The 20281-nt window shown below is 42.7% G+C and overlaps 1 protein-coding gene across 3 annotated transcripts in view; it reads right to left on the minus strand.

Moving 5' to 3' along the window:
• ANXA6 (annexin A6) overlaps positions 1–20281 on the minus strand; it is a 111276-nt gene that overhangs the window by 30479 nt on the left and 60516 nt on the right. For all 3 annotated transcript variants that reach the window (XM_056516910.1, XM_056516911.1, XM_056516909.1), the window contains 11 exons: positions 19516–19606; positions 16978–17072; positions 16249–16362; positions 12230–12320; positions 12070–12149; positions 10707–10763; positions 9614–9707; positions 7242–7337; positions 4046–4104; positions 3471–3593; positions 1571–1629 (listed from right to left, as the gene is read on the minus strand). In XM_056516910.1, the coding sequence (XP_056372885.1) occupies positions 1571–1629; positions 3471–3593; positions 4046–4104; positions 7242–7337; positions 9614–9707; positions 10707–10763; positions 12070–12149; positions 12230–12320; positions 16249–16362; positions 16978–17072; positions 19516–19606 (959 nt within the window). The remainder of the gene's footprint in view (positions 1–1570; positions 1630–3470; positions 3594–4045; positions 4105–7241; positions 7338–9613; positions 9708–10706; positions 10764–12069; positions 12150–12229; positions 12321–16248; positions 16363–16977; positions 17073–19515; positions 19607–20281) is intronic.

The raw sequence follows: 20281 nt of genomic DNA on the forward strand, positions 1-20281 counted from the left end.
TTTGTACACACATTTTGATACTGTTTAGTCAGGTTTTGAGGAATCCGTTTTTTATCAAAAACCTGATACGGGAACTGTATTGCAAAAACGTGGTGTAGAAAGCTATTTTTTTAAATCAACTGGTGCCAGAAAGTTAAACAGATTTGTAAATGAACTATTTAAGAACTTTAATCCTTTCATTACTTATCAGCTGCTGTATACTCCAGAGGAAGTTGTGTAGTTATTTTCTGTCTGACCACAGTGCTCTCTGCTGACACCTCTGTTCATGTCAGAGCAGGACAAATCCCCATAGCAAACCTCTCCTGCCCAGGACAGTACCTGACATGGACAGAGGTGTCAGCAGAGAGCACTGTGGTCAGACTGAAAATTAGGGATCGACCGATTATCGGTATGCCGATATTATCGGCCGATAATCACGATTTTGGGCATTATCGGTATCGGCAATTACCTTGCCGATAAGCCGATAATGCCCCCCGCACCGCCCCGCGACCGCCCCCCCCGACCCACCGCACCGCGTCGCACCCCCCACAGTAGTGCTGGCCGGTATACCGGTATGGATTTTTGCCCATACCGCTATACCGGTCGGGCCCCTCCCCCACCCTCCGAGTCAATAAAAAAAATTAAAAACTTACCTGTAATGGGGGTGGTCCAGGCCATCCATCTTTCCTGTAGTGTCCGGCGGCATTCCGGGTGGAGGGTGAACCAGTCCGGGCTGTCCTTCTCCGGGGGTCCTCTTCTCCACTCCGGACAGGCTCCGGCCTAGTACGCCGCATAGACGCCATTACGCCGTGACGTCAGGTGCGTCGCTACGCACGGGCGTCACTGCGCAGCGGCGTCTATGCTGCGTTACTAAGACGGAGCCTACCCGGAGTGGAGAAGATGACCCCGGAGAAGAAGGACAGCCCGGACCGGTTCACCCTCCACCTGGAATGCCGCCGGACACTACAGGAAGGAAGGATGGCCCGAACCACCCTGACAGGTAGGGGGAGAGAGGCGCGTGGCGTCGGCGGCCTATGGCACCGCAAAAGCCACTGCAGTGCATTGATTTAAAGCGCCGCTTTAAATCAATGATCTGCAGCGGTGTCGCGGGAGGATAAATAGCCGATAACTTATACCGGAATATCGGTATAAGTTATCGGCTATCGGCCCTAACCTCCACCGATTATCGGTATCGGCCCTAAAAAAACTATATCGGTCGATCCCTACTGAAAATAAATTAAAAAAGAAAAGAACTTCCTGTGGAGCATATAGCAGCTGATCAGGCCTTGAAGATTAACATTTTTATACAGAAGTAATTTACAAATCTGTTTAACTTTCTGGCACCAGTTGATTAAAAAAAAATAAAAAATAGTTTCCTACTGGAGAACCCCTTTAATATAATATAGAAGAGCCCCCAGCCACAGACAGGGGCACAAACACCTGCTCACCTATGGAGAATGATCTATCTATCTCATATCTATCTATCTCATATCTGTCTATCTATCTCATATCTATCTATCTATCATCCTAAATAAAAAAGTTAAATCTAACATTCTGGCCTATAACACAAACAGCAGATGGTAACACATACTCATCATCCCCTCCACACAGGTTCAGCAGGGCCTTCTTATATTCTCCGGAAGTGTCATTCTAGAATAAATAGGACAGATGTCATTTTTTTTAAATAATTCATTCTGCGGAACAATTGTTACAAGCAACAGTCTGCATTTTAATTTATCATCCAATTTTTCTGAAGTCACTTTGTCCTTCTAGGACTCTCCTTATAGTGTACCTGTCATAACATGGAAATGTCACAGGGACAAATGTTTTGATTGGTCGGGGTCTCAGTTGATCAGTAGAACGAGTCAGGAGAAGAACGTGCTTAAAGGGGTATTCCGGGCAAAAACATCTTATCCCCTATCGAAAGGATAGGGGATAAGATGTCTGATCGCGGGGGGCCCTCCACTGGGACCCCCCACAATCTCCCTGCAGCAGCCCACATTCTATGTGTAGCTGCGTCTGAAGTTTCGGAAACCTCCGGGCTTCCAAGACGGGGACGTGACGTCACACCACGCCCCCTCCATTCATGTCTATGGGAGGGGGGGTTGCGGCCGTTATGCCCCCTCCCATAGAAATGAATGGAGGGGGTGTGGCGTGACGTCACGTCCCCGTCTTGGAAGCCCAGAGGTTTCCGAAACTTCAGATGTAACTATGCTTAGAATGACATCTTATCAGACATCTTATCCCCATCCTTTGAATAGGGGATAAGATGTTTTTGCCCGGAATACCCCTTTAAATGATTCACTCCCCAGCTCACAGCAGTTTCTCCTCCCAGAGACGTATGATGGGTCCCAAGAATGGAGATTGTGGTGAGCCAGGCAGTGATGCCCTAAAACACAAGACTCTTGCAGCTCATTCTGCTAATCAGTGCATGTCACAGCAGTGAGACCCCCACCGATCAAAACTTGTCATATGTCTCTGTTTTTACGTTATGACAGGTACACTTTATAAGGTTAGTTATAAAGTTATTAAGGTTCAAAATTAGCAGAGGGAAGTACAAAAAAAAAAAAAAAAAAAAATCAATAAGGAAAGTTAAAGCGTACCCGTTAGATCCAACAAAATTATTATTTTTTAATATATCACTTAGTACCTAATCCTGACCATGTACATCTAATTTTAATGTATCTGGCAGCTTTATTAATTTTTTTATTACACTTTTAATTTAGCTCACTAGTCGTAATTCCTCTCAAAGGGAGGGGTGTGGCCTCACTGTGCAGGTCTCCGCCCCCTCCCTCAGTATGCTGTCTGCTCACATCTCCCCTAGCATTAGCAAAACTACAACTCCCAGCTTGTCCTCATTGACAGTAGCGGGACACAAGCTGACAGTGGGAGGATTTTTCCTGCGCTCACAACTGTCAATCAAGGAAGTATGTCCATTACATAGGTGATGACGCATGGACACAGCAGGACTAGTATGTGTCCAAGCAGGGGGGGGGGGGCAGTTGTTTGACTGGATTTTTCAGTATGAAATACTGGTTTTGAATGCTTTACAACATATCAAAAGTTTTTGTATCTGACAGTGCCCATTTAAGTAAATTTTTGAACACATTACATTTCTTATAGTGTACTGATTCCGAGTTACAACCTGTATTTTACTCCAGAGCTGCATTCACATTTCTGCCGGATGTTATTGGATACTGTCAGTAAGCTTGTTGTCAGACATGCCCATAAAAGTTTAGCCAAGCTTCTATAAGAAGGTCAGCTTTTTCTAAATCAGATTATGGTGCGGTGCCTGGACGATAAATGTCAGAATGGTAATCACCAGAGCAAGAGCTAGGCCTACATTATGCCAGCAAGGATGGCTGGGAGATTTATATTCTGAAGCCTAGTCATGACTGCAGCTCTGGGCTAGAATGTTAACTTAATGTTAGTATCCCAAATTTATAGAACTGTTAGAATAGATACCTTAGGATAACACAGGGGACAATTACCTTAATCATAGAGTACAGAGACTTCTCATACTGCGTCCTAAATGACTCCCGAATGTCCATCATGTCAATCTCACTACGAGAGACCATTATCCGAATCAGGGTGTTGTCAGCCGTACCTAAGCCCTGGAGAAAGAAAATGCTTAAGAACCACTTAAAATAAATCTTAAACGCACTTAAAATAAATCTTAAACGGTCACAGTGTTTTCAGGTCTAAAGTCTTGGCTATTAGGTGTCTTAGGCTAAGTTCACACTGCGGAATCTGTTCCGCGAGTATTTCCACCTGCAGAATGAACAACGCCATTCTTCAGGCGAAAATTTTAAAGCGGATTTTCAGTTCACAAATTCCGCTACACAAATTCCGAAGTGTGAATTTGTGAACGGAAACCCAATCACTACACTATACATTTTAGTAAGGGGAATTTTCAAAGCGGAATTGCAGGCGAAAATTCCGTAGTGTGAACCTAGCCTTACTTTTCTGCAAGTTGCTGTCCACTGCCTGTTTGATTCGGTCTTTAGTAACAGCAAGATCAGGACAAATCACAAGAAGTGGGGGTGGGTAAAATGAATGCACTTACCTTCATTGCTTTGTACAGTCTAGTTGCAAAGTAATCTCTCGTGCTCCGTATGCATTTTACTGGAAATTAAATACAAATATATTAACAGTGCAGCATAAGGAAACATGACTAGGGATGGTTTATATCCCCTTCAAAGCATCTATGAAGAGCTACCTATTGATGGGACTAGAGTGTCAAATTTCTTAAAGGAGTATTCCACCGACAAGCGGAAATTCAGAAGTGTGAATGGGAGTGCAGAATCCCATGGAAGTCTATGGGCTTTAAAGGGCAACTGTCAGGAAATTTTAGTGTAATAACCTGCCCACAGCCTTTGTACTGTGTGCAGGTGTTGTGTACAGCAATTAGTTTACCTCGTATTTGCAGGCTTTCGTCACGCTAAAAAGTGCTTTTAATCAAAGCCACTGACGGTCGGATAGGCTTGGTGCCAGATACGCGATGTCCTGCCGCCACGCCCACCCACACGCCCACTTTGTATTGACACACAGGTCCCCGCGCATGCGCCCTTCAACTAATGTAACGTGCGCACTACTGCGTGTTATCCAGAAAGAGCTTGCTCCTCCAGCGAGTGCTCGCTCCCATGCTCTCTGCACCTAGCCCTGCGCAGGCACACTGAGGAGGACGACGGCGGCGGGAGCAAGCGCTCGCTGGAGGACCAAGCGCTTGCTGGATGACACGCAGCGGCGCGCATGTTACATTAGTTGAAGGGCGCATGCACTGGGACCTGTGTGTCAATCACACAGTGGTCCCAGCACTGAGATACAAAGTGGGCGTGGCGGCGGTGGGACATCGCGTACCTCTCACCATGCCTATCCGACCATCAGTGGCTTTGATTTAAAGCACTTTTTAGCATCACGAAAGCCTGCAAATATGAGGTAAAATAATTGCTGTACACAAGACCTCAACACAGTACAAAGGCTGTGTGCAGGTTATTACCTTAAAATTTCATGACAGTTGCGCTTTAATTTGAGGCGGAATTCCGCAAGCAGAAATTCTGCCGTGTGAATAGACCCTAACAGGATAGAAGATAAGTGTCTGATCGCGGGTGGTGGTTCTGACCTCTGATCCATTCAACGTTCCAACTTTCCCCGCTGAATGGATCAGTGGGTCGGCACACACCACATTCATTTTCTATGGGAGTGCAGGAGATAGGTGTGAACGCTACTCTGGAATCTCTCTCCGATTGACAATTACCTAATAGAGCGCGTGCCGACCCACTGTTCCATTACTGTGGATAAGGAATATGTTTTTAGGGTACGTTCACATGGTAAAATTTACATGCAGAAATTCAGCTTGGAAATTCTGCTACATAAAGTTAACTTTGTGGCGAATGGAATTTCCGCTGTTCCATTCAGACATCAGATTTTCCACTGCGGAATTTCCACTGTGGAAATTTTGCATTCCGGATTCTGCAAAAACATTGAACCTGTGTATAGTTTTTGCCAAATTCCTCAGCAGAGTCCATTAAAGTCAATGGGAACTCCTTATATGCAGAATTTCTTGTGTTGAACACAAGAAATTCTGCATAAATTCAGCACAAATTTCATACATATTCCGCACAGAATCAGCAAAACTGCAAAAAATTTGCTACCAGCTTTGGTAGAAAGGAAACTGAGTGGAATTATAGAACTTTCACCATGTGAACATAGCCTTATCATTACAGACAGGATTACAGTGGTCCCTCAACATACAATATCAGTTGGTTCCAGGACGACCATTGTATATTGAGTCCACATGGAAAAGCTCCCAAAATTTCTACCCAAGGTAAAAAAAAAAAAAACATGAAGGCTGTAGAGAAATAAGCACAAAGAAGTAAAGATTAACTATTGACCTAAATGCAGCAAGAAAATGGTTAATCAGTTTTTAGAAAAATAGGAGATCCTTGTTCTCTGCCCCATGTGAATGGAGCTGCAGTACACCTGCCTGTATAGGTCTTAAATGCTTTTAGAGGGCCGATATTATACAAGGGGGCATTCTTTTCCTCCTTTTAAAGTTCTTCTATTCATCTATGACCAGATTGAACATTCACAATTTTTAGTGTAAAACATGGACACTGATTGGTTGGTATTGGCCCATGAGCTTTGTGTAATAAGTTGATAACATGCAGATAGTTGTTCAAGTACTAGGACTACATGTACATCTCGAATAGCTGTATATTGTAGCCAATCGCTGTGGACTACTACACTACTGACAATGTCCAGTGGGATCACTTACTTCAGTAGTCGTTCTGCAAAACTGTTTATTACAGCTGCCACCAGGTGGGTACAATAGGGAGAGATCCCACTATTCAACTTATGATGGCCCATGGCTAAAACGTTTGTAGGTTGAGGGACCACTGTGCAGTGAATGGTGAGAGCATAAAGGCTCGTTCACACGGGCGGATCCGGCGACAATGGACCCCTACAGTGTGTCTCAGATGTGCCTGCTCAGAGAGTCAATCCGCCGCTACGAGCAGACACACTGTGATGTGAGAGTCGCTGCGCACATGCGCGGTGTACTCCCACACGTCGCGTCGGCTCCCTCGTAGTGGCGGCCCGTGTGAATGAGCCCTAACACAGGATCTACTGCCATTCAAAATAGTTACATCTCAGAAATTAGCCTACCTCCCCTTGGAATGACTTCTGCACTGGTAACAGAGCATACCTAGCAAACCTATCCCAATTATGTCAATAGGGTATGGGCCAGTCTATTGTATCTATGTCCATTTGGCTTGCCGTAACACATATATCTAAATGCTGTTAAAAACAGCTCAAGCAAGATGGCTGCCCCCTCATGTACTAAAAAATTTAACAAATAATTAAAAATTTAAAATTAGAACATATTTTGGTATCTGGCTCTGATCAGTAAAAAAAAATCTAGGTGATACATTCCCTTTAGCTGGATATCTGCAGGAAGTGTTCCAAGAAATTTTAGGATGGAAATGATATCATATGGCTTCTGACAATGGATAGCTATTGTCTTTGAGCCTTAGTTAACCTAACAACAGGGGGATGACTATAGGGGGTGCAGAGGTAGCAGTCACGTAGAGCGCTGGTGCCTGAGAGGTCCCTAAGATTATTTGGTACATAAGGCACCAGTATAAATGGCACATGGTAGATGGGGTTCTGTTACACATTGGGGCCCAGAAGCTTCACGTTACATATCTGGCCATAAATACACTACTCCTTGTAAGATGTCTTACAGCCTAGCAAAAACTTACCTACAGCCAGCATCAACTTCTGAATGTCCCCAGAAAGTTCCGCCTGTATGCTCTCCTCAATTGGCTTCCCAGCTATTTTCTCATACTCATCAAAAACTGCAAAAAGGAAAAAAAAATGTTTTGAATTATTTTAAGTTGTATAGGTTAATATACTGTTTATAAGCAATAACAAACTGACCAGTGGAATGCTCCTTCATGAATATAGTGCGGACCCAGCACTATGTAACCTAAAATCACATAGGTACAATAAAAATCCTTAAAGGGGTATTTCGGCTTTATGAATATCATCCCCTATCCAAAGGATAGAGGATAAGATGTATGATGGCAGGGGTCCCACCGCTGGGGACCCCACGATCTCTGTGCAGCCTCCTGCATTCTGTGCCGGGCGCTGCAGCCGAGACGGGGACGTGATGTTGCGGTCACGCCCCCTATTGACATCATACCACACCCCCTCCATTCATGTCAATGGTCACGACATGAATGGAAGGATGTGGCATCACATCACGTCCCCATCTCGGAGGCAGCTCCCGGCACAGAATTCCGGGGGCTGCACGGAGATCGCGGGGTCCCCTGCAGCGGGACGCCTGCGATCATTTGACATGTGCACGAGATAAATTTTCGATTCGTTTCATTATATTTTTTTCGTTTGGGTAAATTTTTGGGTTTTTTTCGGGTTTGATTTTTCGGATACATTCGGTATTCGGAGTATCGTATACATTTTTGGTTTAACTTAGTTTTGTTTCATTACTTTGTTTCGTTCTTTTGCCCTTTTGCCGGAGTACCACGAAAAAGAAAGATGCTGTAGGGAATTGTGAGAAACTAATCTTATTTTTTTTTTTTATAAGCATAAGCAGGGGACCATTATCGTGAGCGGGTGCAGGAAAAGAAGGGAGTTGCAGAGATCGGAACGTTGGAAGACAAGTAAGATAATGTTTCATTTTATGTGATTTATTAATACATAATGTAATGTTGAATGAATGAATGAATGCTGCATGAATGATTGATGTGTTTGATCAATGTGTTTGCTTGACGAGTGATTTATGTATAACAAGTCATGTTGGTTATTTTTATTATATTTTTTTATGTAGATATTTATAGTAAAATATGTGATTTTAATATATACTTATTGTTAATACATGAATTTTTATGTAATGTGTATTTATTGATACGTGTTTTACACTTGCGCTAACCCAGTGATTCCCAACCAGGGTGCGTCCAGCTATTGCAAAGCTACAACTCCAAGCATGCCCTGACAGCCAAAGGCTGTCCGGGCATGCTGGGAGTTGTAGTTTTGCAACAGCTGGATGCACCCTGGTTCATTGGGAAACACTGCGCTTTCTGTTTTTTCTTTTTTTAATTTCCCTCTCCCTTCACTGAACTGGTTAGTAGGTTAATGAAATGCATAGTTAATTGCTGTGGGAAAAATTGTTATTGATAAAACCAGAAACATTCTAAAGGGCAATTATCAAATTATGTCTGTGGTTTTGTCAAATTTTTTTCCCACGGCAATTAACGATGCATTTCATTAACCTACTAACCAGTTCAGTGAAGGGAGAGGGAAATTTAAAAAAGAAAAACCAGAATTAGGTTAGCGCAGTGTTTCCCAACGAACCAGGGTGCCTCCAGCTTTTGCAAAACTACAATTCCCAGCATGCCCAGACATCCTTTGGCTGTCAAGGCATGCTGGGTGTTGTAGTTTTGCAACAGCTGGAGGAACCCTGGTTCATTGGAAAACAGAAAACACTGGGTTAGCGCAAGTGTAAAACACGTATCTAACATATTTTACATGTTCAAAATAATACACATTGCATAAAAATAAATGTATTAACAATAAGTATATATTAAAAACACATATTTTACTATAAATATCTACATAAAAAATATGATAAAAATAAGCAACATGACATGTTATACATAAATCACCCGTCAATATAACACATCGCTCAAATACATAATTCATGCAGCATTCATTCATTTAACATTACATTATGAATTAATAAATCACATAAAATTATACATTATCTTACCTGTCTTCCAATGTTCCGATCTGCGCGGCTCTCTTCTTTTCCGTGCACCAGTTTCCCATAATGGTCCCTTGCTTCTAAACTAAAAAGAACTTCGTTTTTAAAAGTGACTCTGGCTGTTTGAAAATTTGGCACAGTTTACACTGGATTTTTAGTTTAAGACTGTTTATTTGGTCAAAATTTGGAGCAGTTTATGTCACGCTGCCTTTTCTACTAATGTCATTCATGGTGCAAACAAGGCAAATTATTATGAAAATGTGTGCTGCGACACTTTTTCAACAAATCTGGTGCAGTTTTGAATATCCTGCTCACCCCCCAGATTTGTCTGTGGTAGGAGTATTCACTCACCAAGCTGGAGGTGCATCTTGCTTCGGCCTCCCAGAATATAGATGAACTGAGACTCGTCCGTGCCCCATTTTGCTTCACCAGCTTCATATAGATCCTGAATACATGGAATATTGATATAATAAATGTAGGGAAAGTTAGAAGTATTCCAAATAATATTCAGTGAAATTACTTTCAAACTGGCCCCTTCATTCTTGGTCTTAGAGGTTGGATTCCCACTGATCATGAAGTGATGGCCTACCCTTATGCTATGGAAACAACCTGGGAATACCTGGTTATGGGATCTTGGGAATCCTTGTATATTCTTGTTGACAGCTTATCATTAGGGAACCCCTAACCAAAAGAGATTATCCAAAGTGGACCCCTTTACATTCCACTTAGGGTAATTTAATTCTTCTATGATAGTCTACTAAGAGTTTAGACTTTTAAAGGGGTACTCCGGTGGAAAAAAAACATTTTCTAATCAACTTTTGCTAGAAAGTTATACAGATTTGTATCTTACTTCTATTTAAAAATCTTAATCCTTCCAGTACTTATCACCTGAAAGAGTTGTGTAGAAAGTTGTGTAGTTCTTTCCATTTTGACAACAGTGCTCTCTGCTACCACCTGTGTCTGTGTCAGGAACTGTCATGAGTAGGAGAGGTTTGCTAGGTTTGACAGCTCCTAACACGGACAGAGGTAGCAGCAGAGAGCACTGTGGTCAGACTGGAAAGAACAGCTTCCTCTGGAGCAAACAGCAGCTGATAAGTATTGGAAGGCTTAAGATTGATAAATAGAAGTAATATACAAATCTGTTTAACTTTCTGGCACCAGTTGATTTGAAAACATTTGTTTTCCACTGGAGTACCCCTTTAATCATATATAAGCCAGTGTTTCCCAACCTGTGGACCTCCAGCTGTTCCAAAACTACAACTGGAGGGCCACGGGTTCCGAAACCTTATGTGAGCAATGGCCATATTCAGCTATTTGGCTTTGTTTTATAAACATATATTTTATAAATATATAAAATATAATAGATTTATAATATAGAATATATAAAATATATAGATTTATAAATATATAAATCGCAGTGATTGTTTCTGGGGCAAAACATTACCTGGGCATCTTGTGCCACCAGCTCATCACTCACAATGTCATCTTCTTCTCTTGTGCCCTGCAAAACAAGATCCACAGTGTTGTACACTCAGGTAATGGTGGCAATATATTTCTTACAGAAAACACACAAAGATTACTACGTGATAGCACTTATGTATTGTGGCAGTATGGCTTCTGGAGTGGCATGGGTATGCCACTTAAATGGAGAAAATCCAAAACTAAGAGCTGGATGTTAGAGTTTGGAAGAAAAGAGAAGCTTGTACTCAGAGCTGGTGTAAGGATTTTTGCCACCCTAGGCAAAAGCTAATTTTTCCGCCCATTGGCACAGCCTTTGACACACCTCACCTTACTACTGGGGTGACACAGTGTAACAAGCCCCCTCCTCATATAATTAGCCTACTACTGGGGTGACACACTCCTCTTCATGCTGCTGGCTGAGCGATGTTTGGATGCTGGATGTCTAACTTTCTTGCAGCAGGCAGAGCGGCGCCCCCCATCAAGAGGGCGCTCTAGGCGGCTGCCTATTTTGCCTATAGGCAGAGCCGGCCCTGCTTGTACTCCAACTTCATTCAACTTCAGGTTAGAAGGAACCACCTGACACGGGCTAGGCCAGGCCTGGCCTGTGGGGGCCTCAGAGTTCCAAATCTGGGTGAGACTCGTGTACAGTACTGAACATTAGCAAATGCCTCAAACTCTGAAGATGGTGATCCCTGTGAGCGAGTAACCCCCTAGTCGACACACTAATGTAATATGGCATGTTGCCTGTGCACTTTTTCCCTCCTTTGTAATGTAAATCAATGGTTTTCAAATCATGGCCCTCAAGATGTTGCAAAACTACAACTCCTAGCATGTCAATGGCTGTCCGGGCATACTGGGAGTTGTAGATTTGCAACATCTGGTGGTCCACAGTTTGGAGAGCACTGGAATATATATCTCCTGTTTGACTTTTCTTTTTTTGACTACAAATCCCACAATGCCATCTTCCTCCCTCCCAGACATCAGCGACCCCACCCATTGAAACATAAATGAGCTGAATCCATTCAAATCAGTGTGGTTTTAAATCAGGGTGCCCACTGCTGTTGCAGATTGTTCTCTCTCCCCCCCAAGCGATCCGTCCACCCATTGAAGCAGACAGGCTCCCTGTCATCAGCTGACTAGTGAGTCAGGTCTCAGCCGCATTGCAAGCTGGGAAAAATGTTTTTGTATGCTGGTAAAAATAAATATTGGAGTGAAAATCACAGAAGAATTGTGAGACCATTGTCACACACAGGTACAGACACTATATTATGAACTACACTAACTTTACAGCCCCTGTAGCATAGTCAAATAAAAAAATTCCTGGAATACCCCTTTAAGTTCCTTACCTGCAGCAGAACAACCAGCATCTTTTTAAAGTGTCCACTGGTATCTTTGACAACATCTGTCTCTAGGTCGCTTCCATAAGCTGGAATAAATCCGGGAATATAGATGAGCAAAAGTACGTTATATTAACAAGCGATCATTTCATGTTTCATCCTTACTTACCGTCTTTATAGGCCTCCACTAGTGCGTGAATCTGATGATTGTCCCGAGAGGCCAAGATCTCTATGAGACACTTTTCATCGGTGCCAATACCCTAGAATCACAGAAGATGTCTCACACCGAAGGCTGGAGGTTCGCATTTTATAAGACAAAGAGAAAACTATCTATCTATCTAAAGCAAATAGAAACGGCACAACCAAAATCCAGAGTATAGATGAAATTCGGGGTGCCCGCATAGCTGGAACCTGGGTCCGCCGGTTCCTTAATCCAGACAATAGCAAATATAATGCAGCACTCCACAGGTAGCAAATAACAGGTGGTTTTATTCCATCATGTGCATAGACAACGTTTCGCCAGCCTCACACTGGCTTTTTCAAGTGAATCATAGTGATACAGGTGGGTATTTATAGACCACCCACCAAGTCATGTGACATAGGTAATACATGATTTGCATATGTAAACACAAAGGAGATCAATGTAAACTGTGCAATCGAGAATGCAGATCATCATATACATAGTGCTCATTTAGTATACAGATATCTAATAAACATCCAGTATCTAGACAAGTGTATTTTTCATGATACATAAACATAGTGCAGTGACAGTAATCAATAATTACGTGCATAGCTGTGAAAGCCTTCCGGGGTCCCGCCGCGATGCTTCCAGATGCTTCTGGCATCCGGAATCAGGATGACTTTCGGGGTCCCGCATCGTTGCGGGACCCCGGAAGGCTTTCACAGCTATGCACGTAATTATTGATTACTGTCACTGCACTATGTTTATGTATCATGAAAAATACACTTGTCTAGATACTGGATGTTTATTAGATATCTGTATACTAAATGAGCACTATGTATATGATCTGCATTCTCGATTGCACAGTTTACATTGATCTCCTTTGTGTTTACATATGCAAATCATGTATTACCTATGTCACATGACTTGGTGGGCAGTCTATAAATACCCACCTGTATCACTATGATTCACTTGAAAAAGCCAGTGTGAGGCTGGCGAAACGTTGTCTATGCACATGATGGAATAAAACCACCTGTTATTTGCTACCTGTGGAGTGCTGCATTATATTTGCTATTATCTATCTATCTATCTCACATCTATATATCTCACATCTATCTCCTATCTTTCTATCTCTCTCTCTCTCTCTCTCTCTCTCTCTCTCTATCTACCTTATATCTATCTCATACCTATCTACCTTATATCTATCTCATATCTATCTACCTTATATCTATCTCATATCTATCTACCTTATATCTATCTCATATCTTTCTATTCTGTCTATCTATCTCTGCTTGAAAATGGCGGCATGAGGCTGCTGAAACGTAGCTGTATTTTGCACTTTCTGATGGAATAAGCACATCCAGTTTTTCCACCTTATCTTTGTGTGCTGTGGGACTCTTTGTTTTTGTATGGAGGATTCCTGACCAAAATCCACAGAACCTGAGAGCACCACCTCTACTTTGCCTGGCTGTGCTACTTTTCTACTTTTCTTTCTATCTATCCATCCCATATACATCTATCTATCCCATATACATCTATCCATCCCATATACATCTATCCATCACATATCTATATAGCTATGTATCTACAGGTTAAACTAAAAAAAAATAGAATATTGTGCAAAGTTCATTTATTTCAGTAATGCAACTTAAAATGTGAAACTAATATATGAGAGAGACTCATTACATGCAAAGCAAGATAGTTCATAACAATTGTGATGATTATGGTTACAGCTCATGAAAACCCCAAAGCCCCCCCCCTCAATTACTATGATCTGAGGAGCCATGTCATCTCTGGTGTTGGTCCACTGTGCTTCATTAAGTCCAGGGTCAACACATCCGTCTACCAGGAGATTTTGGAGAACTTCATTTCCTTTTAAGTTGCATTAATGATATACAATGGACATTTGCACAATATTAAAAATTTTCAAGTTTCACCCGTATCTATCTATCCCTTTCACAACATATTCTTTCTTTCTTATTTACTATAATCACCCTTTTTATTTCTTCTTTCTCCCCCTCTCCATTTTTTTTCCTTTTCTTGCTACTTCCCCTCCGTCATTTCTTCCCCCCTCCATTCCTTCCTTTTTGAACTCCCTTGTTTGCAGCATCCCTTCTGTCTTTTTTATCCCTACTTTTCTGTATCTATATTGACTGTCTTTTTCTCCCCCTTATCTTCTTCCAACTATTTATTCCTTTCATCCTCCTTGCCTCCATCTTATCCTTCCTTCTTCCCTCCCACCATCCCTTCCCTCTTTTTCATGCCTACTTCCATTCCTTCCTCCTAAACTTCCTTTCATCTTTCTTGAGTTTTCCAATGCGTATTCTTAAGAAATCACTATAAATCTGTTATTTTTTGAAGTGGTACATATAAATTTTCTTAATCCTTGTATTCCAACTAGAGATGAGCGAATTTTTGAAAAATTCTGGCCTACAAAGAGCCTCAATAGGGGTGTAGAACACTTTGCCTTGCTGTAACACGTATAGGGTGTGTGCTGGGTTAATGAAATAATACTTTTATTCAGTATGACATGCAGATCAGAGGCGTCGCTATTAGAATTGCTGTCGCAGAGCGGCACAATGAAAGAGCCTGGAGGTGGCATCAGTATGAGGAGACCATATAGTGGCTGAATGACACAACCTGGAGTAGACTGCAGCATGAAGAGACCACATAGTGGCTGAATGACAAAGCCTGGAGGTGGCGGCAGCAAGAGGAGAACATATAGTGGCTGAATGACACAGCCTGGAGTTGGCGACAACAGGAGGAGACCACATAGTGGCTGAATGACTCAGCCTGGAGTTGGCGGCAGCATATAGTTTTGCGGCAGCATGAGGAGAACATATAGTGGGTGAATGACACAGCCTGGAAGTGGCAGCAGCAGGAGGAGAACATATGGTGGAAGTATGAGACAGCTTGGAGCTGGCATCAGCATGAGGAGAAGATATGGTGGCAGAATGAGACAGCCTGGAGGTGGCATTAGCATGAGGGGAACATATGGTGGCTGAATGAGACAGCCTGGAGGTGGCAGCAGCATCAGGAGTCCTGAAAGTGACTAAGAAAGGAAAATGCACTCCAATATGCTTAAAACAGGAACAAAATAGTACACCACCGAGATGTACTTATGTGATATGCACTTATGAGGGGAGGACAATGCGCTCCAGTACGCTTAAAACAGTATGTGTGTACAACACCAGCAGGTGTGTACTTTTGCCTGGCCTTTCACAGTATCTAGGCCCTTAAGACTTTAACAGGAACAAAATAGTACACCACTTAGATGTACGTATGTGGTATGTACTTATGAGGGGAGGACAAGTACACTTAAAATAGTATTTGTGTACAACACCAGCAGTACACACCAGTGCTGCAGCACACAGTCGCTGTGTATTACACCCAAAATTGCACACTCTCTCTCAATGTCACTCCCTTCCCTATTAGTGCTTCTAGGCTGGATTTGGGCTTGAGGTGAATCGCTGCTGTAAAAAAGCTTTTCTGTGCAACACACAGCGCTGTCTGTCTCTCTCTCTCTCTCTGCAATAAAAGGCTGAAGTGACTGGCTGCATGATGGCTGCCGATTATATAGGGCTGTGACATCACAGGGGTGACTGGCTGCTGATAGGCTGCATGTGATTCAGGGTCATCAGGCTTACCCTTGTTCCCGCTTCCCAGGATTCCTTGCCCCATGTCCTCACATGTGAATCTGCCATTTTAGATGCTCTGGAGCCTGGACCGCACTAAATGGAGTTTAATGAAGCGATTCACGGTATCGAATCGCAACGATATTCGCATACATTGTGAATCAAAATTTTCCTTAAATTCGTAACGAATTTGGATTCGCCAAATTCGTTTCGCTCATCCCTAATTCCAACTATTGGGTTGCACACTTAATCTATTCCCATACCCTGACAGATATAGAGGCCTAGTTCCACTGACCTGGCTTCTTCAGCATATAGTAATGTATTGTAAAGTGAAAATGCAATATTTACTATTTCATACAGTAGAATACTCACATCGACGGCGTCTTTTATTTCATTAGCGTCAAAGTATGCCGGGGGTTGCAGGAGGCCGACAATAAGTCTTTCAAATTTACCAGTGAGTTCATACTTCAAGTCATGAATAAGATCCTAAGGAAAAACACGGAAAAAAAAAAAAAAACATAAACCCTTAAAGGGGTACTCCAATGCAAAGCAATTTTTTTTTTTTCAAATCAACTGGTGCTAGAAAGTTAAACAGATTTGTAAATGACTTCTATTAAAAAATCTTAATCCTTTCAGTACTTTTCAGCTGCCGTATGCTCAAGAGGAAGTTGTGAAGTTTTTTCCATTCTGACCACAGTGCTCTCTGCTGACACCTCTGCCCGTGTCAGGAACTGTCCAGAGTAGTAGCAAATCTTCATAGCAAACCTCTCCTACTCTGGACAGTTCCTGACACGGACAGAGATGTCAGCAGAGAGCACTGTGGTCAGACAGAAAAGAACTACACAACTTCCACTGTAGTATACAGCAGCTGATAAGTACTGGAAGGATTAAGATTTTTTTTATAGAAGTAATTTACACATTTGTATAACTTTCTTCCACCAGTTGATTTGAAAAAAATAAAAATAAATACATTTTCCCCGAATACCCTTATATGCCTCTTATTTCTCACTAGGGCATATGTCCGATGATGGACACGGGAGCATGATAACAACCTGTTATATGTTTGGAATATGACTGAATAGGCAAAGGGTCAGTAGTTACCTTGCCATACAGGGATTTGTAGGCTTGAATTGTCTGAATACGCTGCTGGTTGCTTCGAGATGTGATAAGATCCAAGATGGCTTGTTTATCGCTACCTGCAAGAAGATAAATGGAGCCATAAGTCAACATGGAGACAAATAAGGAATCTAACACTGAAAATATTATGTACAGATAGACAAGGTCCAGAGACAAGCATCTATATATTGCCAGACACTTTTTCCTTAAAAATAAGCATGCCATCTTTGCCCCCAACATGTGTTCTATGACAATGACCCCATATTATCAGTGCTATATCATAGTGTCCCAGGAGTATATGCATAAATTGCTGGGCTCTAATGTAAAATAACAAGCCCCCAAAACTATAACGTATCATTTATAGTACTGGTCTCCTCATATGGGGCTGAGAGATTTTATAGGCCCCTTCAGGCTTGAGGGCCTGGATACAACTACACCCTCTATAGTTACATCCCCTGACTACTCTTCCCCAAACATTATCAGTCACAATGGCCATATAACAGCTGGTAACAGTGTCCTAATAAGAACAAAAGTCCCAATGCCTTACTTACCCACATTTAAAGGGGTACTCCGCCCCTAGACATTTTATCCCCTATCTAAAGGATAGGGGATAAGATGTCTGATCACGGGTGTCCTGCTGCTGGGGAGCCCCACGATCACGAGTGTCGGGTGCAGCGCCGGAGGCTCGTGACATCATGGTCACGCCCCACTTGTGACTTCACGGCCACACCTCCTCAATGCAAGTCTATGGGAGGGGGCGTGACGTCCGTCACGCCCCCTACCATAGACTTGCATTGAGGGGGTGTGGACGTGACGTCACGAGCAGGGCGTTACCGCGACGTCACGAGTCTCCGCATCGCCAGTCAGTTTGCTCCGTGCACTGGATGTCTGGGGTGCCGCAGCTGAGATCACAGGGGTCCCCAGCGGCGGGACCTCCGTGATCAGGCATCTTATCTTTGGATAGGGGATAAGATGTCTAGGTGCGGAGTACCCCTTTAAATAACCATAATTGGGTTAGGCCAACCCCACTAATATGATAGGCCATCAGTGATAGACCATCAATATCCATCTAATGGGGGTCCATGAATGCAACACCAGTAACAGCAGCAGAATAGAACTACAGGGTTCTATATTGTTCTTAGTTTGGTTTCACAGAACCACATGGGATCCAAGTCTATTGGCCATATTGATGTTGATAAAAAAAAAATGTAGCCATATTATGTTATCTCCATGTGTATTTACTCCTCAAGGGGTTGGAATGGTCTGCTGGAGTAATGAGGATCCTATATGGGGCCCAGAAGCTGAGCTTGTATTATACACAATATTTCACGTGTCTTTTAGGTGTGGCGCCATCAGACACCAGAAACTGTGCCTGGACAAGGTAAAAAGAACAAAAAACGGGGCGCTCTCTCGAGTAGTATTGAGAGATCGAGTAGAAGTGATGCACCACCACAACTATGGTGTGGTACTAATCTGTTGGGGTTGTGCAACAGAGCAGGCCCAACACTGTAATAGGCTTGGAGTCAGTATGTGCAGTTTGCAGCTTAATACCCCCTATCCGTATCCCTGAGGGTACGGAATATTGAACCAGGAGGAACAGACAAAAATGGGGAATCTATAGAGCGCTACTACTTGCAAAGAAATGACTCTGAATGCCACAGATGCACAGAACAGTTTTTTTTAGAATAAAAGATACTGGACAACACGTTTCGGCGCTGGCACACGCCTTCCTCAGGTCCACAATGAATTAATCTTTAAGCATCCTAAAGTGTTTCCCGTGCATTGGTGGCATACAGTATAATGCAATCATACACTTATCCTGTACTCTGTAAATAGGTGATTAGTTCTAATGGAGGGACGACCCCCTTTTAAAGGAGTCATCCAGGATTAGAAAATCAGCATCCAACATGCCCTCAGGTTGTGTGTGGTAGTGAATGGAGCCTAATTGTAATACCACACACAACCTGAGGACAGGGGTGCTGTTTTTAGAAGGAATACCCCATTTAGAGTCTATTCACACATACAGTGTGTCCTGCGCATATTTAATGTACAGGATTTGAAGCTGCAGATTTAATGCTACAGAGTTTAATGTAAACTAAATGCAAATAGCTTCAAATATGTAGCTTCAAATCCTGCACCTCAACTATGTGCAGGATACTGTACATGTGAATAGACACTTAAATTATTTTGTTTATTTTTTAGTAAGCTGATCAAACAATCTACCCCCCCCCCCCACCACCACCACCACCACCACCATAACTCCCCAGCTCTTATAATAAAGCTGACCTAGTCTAGCCATGTGGGCATGCTCAATACTGACACAGGCAGTAAAGGGGTTATACTATATAAGAAAAACACAATGGTTTATTGGTTCACACCTGTCCACAAGTTACATGTTGTATTACAGCTCCGTTCCATTGAAGTGAAAAGGACTGAACTGCAATACCACCTACAACCTGAGAACAGCCATGTTTTTCCAATCCTGGACTCTTCTTTTATAACAGTTCCATATGCAATACTTACCAAATCCCTTCATCGCCTTATAAAGGTTTTCAGCATCTTGGCTGGCATCAAAGTCAGGGTAATCCTTCACAGATCCTCTGTAGCGGCCTCCCTGTAATAAACAACAGGACAAAAACAAAAGGATTAAACCAGGGGTGAAGTCCTGGAAAAAAAAGTGAGGGAACTCATCCAAGATTTCCACTCAAGGGCTGGTCCTGCAGGACTCCTGCTAATGGGAAAGGTGTTCCTGCTGTGAAAAAAGTGCAGGAACTCAGTTCCCATGCATTCCTGTAGGACTTGAGCCCTGGATTAAACACAGTATATATAAGAAAATATAATTCTCTCACAGTATATATAAGAAAATATAATATTCTCTCTCTCTCTCTGTCCAGCTTGCAAGCCACTCTTCTCCCACAAGCCAAGTCTCTTCTATTTTTAGTCCTTTTTTATGTGTCAGCTTAAGGCCAGAAACACCATTTTTGCCCGATACACTCACATGACAGGTCCTTCAACCAAAATCACTTTATTATACTGTAGCCCCACCTTCTGCCTCAATCTCTGCTCTGCATCTCCGGGTGAATGTGTTAGTCTGGCTTACAAGCCACACCCCTCCCACAAGCCATACCCTATCAAAGCCAAGTCCCTTCTATTTTTGATCTACAGTCTCTTCATCACAGCTCAGCCCCACCTGAAGACAGGATATAAGGTGTAATGCCCCATGGGTGTGGACCAGCTGTGCCACACATTTCAGCCAGTCAGGCAGGCAAGATGGGGCAAACTGACACTT

Source organism: Hyla sarda, chromosome 4 (genome assembly GCF_029499605.1).
Source record: "Hyla sarda isolate aHylSar1 chromosome 4, aHylSar1.hap1, whole genome shotgun sequence".
Classification (NCBI taxonomy): Eukaryota; Metazoa; Chordata; class Amphibia; order Anura; family Hylidae; genus Hyla; species Hyla sarda.